This window comes from Centroberyx affinis, unplaced genomic scaffold, assembly GCF_046629955.1.
Source record: "Centroberyx affinis isolate AG114_WGS23_722 - 3 ecotype Tasmania unplaced genomic scaffold, CSIRO-AGI_Caff_v1 ptg003528l_1, whole genome shotgun sequence".
Classification (NCBI taxonomy): Eukaryota; Metazoa; Chordata; class Actinopteri; order Beryciformes; family Berycidae; genus Centroberyx; species Centroberyx affinis.
In genome coordinates, this window is record NW_027281472.1 from 327,701 (window position 1) to 334,045 (window position 6,345).

Below are 6,345 nucleotides of genomic sequence, written 5' to 3' on the forward strand. Positions count from 1 at the left end.
AAACACTTTGTTAGTCTATTATTTCTTCCAAAAATGATAATGAGCGAACCTTTGTGACGCCACAAAGTTACGGAAGTCCAAACGGCTCGTTTAGAGGCTCGCTTTTCTAATATGGGTTGTGTGGGTTTAGTTGGTGATGGTGCGTTTTGATACTTTCACCATGTTTAGATAGCACATCCAAATTTTCCATTCATTTTTTGTCTGCTTGTCGGATTCCTGACATTTATATAGGTGTGTTTACATATACATTGTATTCCAAATATGAGATTTATCGTGGCTAAGGTCTTAGTCAAGATATGGCATTTACATGGAATGATAGTCTTTTCATATACCTGTATAAATGGAGATAGTCTAACATATAGTTTTCCCGCTGCTTCCAATTCCTGTGAAACATAACAGCTTGTGCATGATGATCACCTCCCTTCCACCTGCAGCTCCTTGGAAACAGCGCCTGTGCTGTTTGCCAAACCCCAGAACAAACGGGATAGGGTGTTTAAATGCAAGAATATACTTATTGCCATATCCCAGCTAGCGTATTTGTTTTTTTATGTTTGGGATATGGTCTTATCCCGGTTAAACAGGATATGGTTTACATGCGGCAAAACTGAATATTTTAATATCCCGAATATAAACAGAAAATGAATATGCATGTAAACACATGCATGGTACACAACAGTAGGACACAGCTGGCCTGACTCCGGGTAGAGTTTCCCAACCTGAGAGTGATGCAAATTCAAAATGGCTGCCATGGGAATAAGGTCTATGGAAATAACTTGAGCTGCCAATTATGACATGATGGCATGGTGGGTCAGTCTGCATTAACAATATTTAAACCTGGCAATGATTTAATCCTGTGGTTTCACACATATCACTAACCTGAATATCCATCTGCCTTTATGTAATCCTGATTAATAACTGTACATACCCTCTATTACTGTTGCCACTGGCACTGATAATGTGAGCTGATAAAAATGGTTGAGAAGCTATAAAATAAAGCAGATTTGTTTCCTTATGTCTGTATGTATGCATCTGAAATTGGAGCTCTTGTAAAATGCAATATAGTAGACTTAACATAAGGCTGCTCCTTACAACATGCAAATTAATTTTTTTTTTTGCCATGAGATTCTATTCTATTCTATTCTGTGGCGGTATGGGATATGGATTACCTTAAGATCACCATTCGATATTTCTAAAAGCAGTAAAATATTTTTCAGCTAAATGCTTAAATCACCTGCTATCCTTTAAAAAAAACTCACATAATTGAAGTGGTATTGTGCAAGCAATTATGCATGTTTGCAAGTATGCATGTTTTTTTTTTCAAATAGTGGATCTCATATTGAAACTAAACTCTTCAAATGCTCTTCAAATGTAAAGGTGACACACAAAAAGAACTTGGTTATTTCCTTCCCCTCTGAAGTTGTGGTTTTCTCGTGTTCTTTGCAAACTCACCGCCAGAGATGCTGTTTGCCACAGGGAGCAGCAGGCAACTGTTCTGTTTTGGTGTGACAGCTTTATCCATTTTCATTCACACAACACCGATACAGTGGTGGGGATCAGGGTGGCCATGAGGTGCTAATGAATGTTTCTGTTTGTAGAACTACACTCACCGGTCACTTTATTAGGTACCTGCTCGTTAACACAAATAGCCTGCTTCTCCAAACAGCACATTTTGTGGCAGGGAGTCAATATATAAAGCATGCAGACTTGGTGAAGTGGTTTAGTGTTTTTGTTTGACCAAAGGGCAAGATGCGTGTTCTGAGCGACTTTGACCGTAGTCTGATTGGTTCCAGCATCTCAGAAACAGCTGTCCTCCTGGGATTTTCACGCACTACAATCTCTAGAGTTTACTGAGAATGGTGCAATAAACAGAAGAGATCCAGTGAGCAGCAGCTCTGTGGCAGAAAACACCTTGTTAATGAGAGAGGTCAGAGGAGGATGGGCGGACTTGTTCAAGCTAACAGAAAGGCCACAAATGCTCCAATAACAACAGTGATGTGCAGAAGGGTATCTCACGACACACAAGTTGTTGTTCCTTATGATAAATGGACTATAGCAACAGATGATCAGCCGGCACTAGATAGGTGTACCTAATAAAGCGACCAGTGAGTGTATATATGTATGCTGTCTGAAAACTAGTGTTGTTTCATCTATCCACTAGGACAAATTCCTGGAACATGCATGCTTGTACATAGTGGAAATGGACAGATTTCACTGGGGGTATCGTCTTGTCCTGCAGTCACTGGTCACATACTGTAGTTGCTCATTAGTAGGCATGTAGGCATATATGCACCTTGAATTGATTTGTATTAGAGCAAGAACAATTCTTCCTCCTTAACTGCATTCAGGGCCATTCGATTTTATCAAATTGTTGCATCATCTCCATCATTTCTGGCAGCAGTGACCAAGAGGCTATGTAGATGGAGAAGACTGCTATGAATGGGTAGTGAAATCCCTCCAAAGGTTGCCGAGCTCTGTAAAGTGTTATGATGAAGAAGACTCATGCCAAAATCATACTGGTAAATTAAAATGACAAGGTCAGTAGTTTATCCTTCTCAAATCTCCACTGACTTACTGTCCTTTCTGTTTCTTAGTCATTTTATCTTTCACTATTTGTCTCCTCTTTTCTTCTGACTGTTCTTAACTTTCCCTGTTCTCTTTTTTCTTCTGCTTTCCAACAATCAAAAGATAAGAAACATGACATATATCAAGAAATGCATTTTACACACTTGGCTGAAAGGGAACAACCTAGAGAGATCAAGGCTCTCTCACCTCATGGAAGTTAGAATTGCTGCCGTTTTTCTTTGTGGTATTTCCTCTAAATGAAGGCAAGGGTATGGCCCATCTTGGCTAGCTGTTTCTTTTGGCAGCTGATATTTGAGTGAGGTTGGTGAGGTTGCTGATGCTGTTGGTGACAGCTGTTTTATATAATAGTTAACAGGATAAAGTTGGCAGTTGAGACTTGTTGATCTGTGGTTGACACAGCTTGTCGCCCATCCTCAGCCAGTAGCATAATTTGCAATTATTTCTAACTTAAAGTTATGTATATGACATAGTATATGATGTATATGATGCATGTAACCTAAATGACATAGGATGTGTATATGTATATGTATATATATGATGTAATATGTATATGACATGTAGTGTATATGATGCTATGTAAAGCCCTTTGAGTCATGCTTGTGATAAAGGGCTATATAAAAATAGCATAACTAGACTAGACTGAGTGAAAATTTTAATGTATCCAAAAACTGTATTTACAATATATTTACACTATAAATTCTGATGTACAGTACAGTACCTTTCAAAGTACAAAATCATAAAACAAGTTGTACATGACAAAAGAATGGAGGTGTTGCTCTTCGGGCCTCTCAAAGTTATTGACCATCTTGGTAAGTTGTGGTTTTACATTTTATGGCTCCTCACCTCAGGTGATGGTTCCTTTTCAGTTCAGCCAGTAAATGGTTACTCCAATATTTCATAAAGGCCCCCTCCCCACCATTCCACAAACACACACACACACACCTCGACTCACACGCAGACACATGACACATATCCTCCCCCACACTCCCACTTCACACAGCAGTGGACCTCTCATCCACGCTGGTGGTTTGCGAGTAGACTGAACCATTGATTCTGTCCTGGGGGATGAAGGTCTTCATAATCTGGCACAGCCTGCATGGAGACCTTTTCACCAGCCTCACGAGGTGCCTCCTGAACCTCTCCCCGACGAACACGTACAGGACGGGGTTGAGGCAGCTATGCGAGTAGGCAACAGCCTCGGTGGCCTGTATCGCCCGCCTGATGGCCTTGCTGCTGCTGCATTCCGCATAAGGGTGCAGCAGCTCCAAGGCTTTGAAGAGCGATGTGACGTTGTAGGGCACCCAGCAGCAGAAGAACACGGCCACCACTACGAGAACCAAGCGGATGGCCTGTTTCTTGGACGACTGGCTGCACAGGAGCCTCCGAATGATGTGGGTGTAGCAGAAACCCATGATGGCCATCGGGATCAACAAGCCGAGAACGTTCATTTTGAAAAGGCTGAAGACGCTCCAGAAGTGCCTGCCGGGTGCTAAGGTACCAGGTTTGGAGTATAAAGGAGCGCAGAATTTATACATTTCACCATCTTTCCTTCGAGACTCCTGCACTTCAAGAAAGCTCAGGTCAGGAAAAGAAGCCGTAATTGCAGCCACCCAGGTAACAGTGGCCGCAAGAATCCCAAAGGAGCGCGTCCGTGCCCGCAGAGCGTACACCGCGTGAACTATAGCCAGGTACCTGTCAATGCTCATAAGGGTGATGAAGAATATCCCGCTATAAAAGCCAATATAGTAGGCACCCAGGACCGCCTTGCACATGCCGTCCCCGAATAACCACTGGTCGCGGGCTTGGTGGGCGAGGAAGGGAAAGGAACACACCAGGAGGAGGTCGGCGAAGGCCAGGTTGAGGAGGCAGACGTCGGTCATGCTGCGGAGGCGCGCCCCGCAGACGATGACCCAGATGACCAGAGTGTTGCCCAGGAGGCCCACGATGAAGAAGACGGAGTAGAGGGCGGGGAGATAGTGGGCCGGATGGCTGTCGTACACACAGCGCCCCAGCTCGTCGTCAGAGATGTTGCTGTAGTCCCAGTAAGCATAGTTAGTGGTGATCTCGCTGAAAGGTTCCTGGGTAGAGCTGGGAGAGAAACAGAGGAGCGAGCCAGCAGCAAAGACAGATGAATGAGTAGGGAAGTTTCCAGTATTTCAGATCAGTTTTATTTTTTTAGGTTAAAAAAAGTATGACTATAGCAGGAAATACCAGATTGTTGTGCTTCAACAATCTCCATCCACATTCCTTCTCCTCCATTACTTCCATTTATTTTCATACTCATACATTCCTGTCATATTGTTGCACAACTACAAATGCGAAGCATGCACAAAGATAATTGTCTAAGTGTCAAAGCTGTACAGTTACTTACAGCATTCATTGTATTAGTTCGTTTTAATTCATTTCCAAGCATTTACATGGTATGTATCCTCTGAGGGGAGGAATAAAGGAAACAAAACAAACAAACGGGAAAGGAAAGAAAAAAAGGAAGGAAAAAAAGGAACCAGACAAACAATTACTTGGCAGTGGGGTAGGACAGGATTAGACAGAGTACAGCAAAGACTAAGAGGACTAAAAGTAGTAAGACAGACTAAGAGGACACACTAACAGGACAGGCACAGACAAGACACAGACATGACAGACTGTTTGTGTGTGTGATGATTTAATAGGTCTATACACACACACACACATATGGTCTTACCCATATTCTGTGGATGAATTCTCCCTGACAGTACCGACGAGAGCAGCGATGGTCGTGGCCATGTTCTTCCACCTGGAAGTCATTAAAAACATGACCTACTTATGGAGGAGAAGAATGCCATCCTGCTGATGTGTATCACTGTTACACTGCACACACCCTGGATAGCATGTTTAGTCTTGTTTCAGATTCATTTTTAATTCTGGTAAACCTAAAGTATATGTGTCTTTTCTTTTCAAGTTTTCTTCTTATTAAGCTTACACGTTTGTATAAAGTTTGTATAAACGTGAACTGAGTCCTGAAAATTATGATATATAGACCTCAGCAGAGAAGTAATTATTATGGAAATATTCATGTGCTAAATGCAGATTAAACATTCATGGAAGTGCAATATCAAATTTACTACAATATGTATAGTGCATTGGGGAGGTTCTGTCTCTGTTAAAGCAGAGGAAATATTGATTAGCTAGTTCAAAAAAAGTGATTGTTTGGTTTGGTCGCATGATTGCATCACTCATAGTTGTCTCATATTACAAAATACAGCACATAATTATACAGAGGTATATTGCTGTCTTATGTATAGACTTGGTGAGTTGTATAGACATTTACAACTTACTGACATCTCTACTCAAACAAAAGTGAAAAAGTCTCACCTCTCAGATTACTGCTGGTGGTGTCTTCACACTATATTGAGATACAAGACCAAATCAAACAGATGCTCTACTGCGCATCCAGTTGGAATGTGCCCTCTACCTGAATAACTCGCCTTTTACTGCTTTGGTGAAAGAACTGCACTTTCCCCTGAAGCTCTTCTGAAAGATTGTGCAAAGCTTTTGCAACAGCCCCATCCCCTAACAAAGCCATTAGCCACACAGCACCCTCATGGGTGGGCTGAGGGCTTAGATATGCTACAGATCTATGGTTAGACACTTCCTGAAACTCTATTGCTTTTACTTTGTTTCATCTGAAAGCCTATGCTTGCGGGTAAGGTGAGTAACCAACCACAAGTTCACATCTGCAAGCTTTGGAGCCATGCATGCTGACTCTGACCAGACCTGCAGGCA

At 42.1% G+C, this 6,345-nt stretch overlaps 1 protein-coding gene across 1 annotated transcript; it reads right to left on the reverse strand.

Annotated features, from left to right (window-relative positions):
• Positions 1-3,245: 3,245 nt before the first annotated feature.
• cabz01093075.1 lies at positions 3,246-6,083 on the reverse strand. Its single transcript, XM_071539858.1, has 3 exons — positions 5,935-6,083; positions 5,285-5,356; positions 3,246-4,671 (listed from the first exon to the last, which is right to left on the reverse strand). Exons 2-3 carry the CDS (start codon positions 5,344-5,346, stop codon positions 3,576-3,578), a joined length of 1,158 nt encoding a protein of 385 aa, XP_071395959.1. The 5' UTR covers positions 5,347-5,356; positions 5,935-6,083; the 3' UTR covers positions 3,246-3,575.
• Between the last annotated feature and the right edge of the window lie 262 nt (positions 6,084-6,345).

Excerpts from the sequence above, each read along its gene's own strand:
- cabz01093075.1 (XM_071539858.1), bottom strand. The coding sequence starts at position 5,346 with ATGGCCACGACCATCGCTGCTCTCGTCGGTACTGTCAGGGAGAATTCA. Across the intron at positions 4,672-5,284 it reads AATTCATCCACAGAATATGG|CTCTACCCAGGAACCTTTCA; the intron begins GTAAGACCATAT and ends TTTCTCTCCCAG.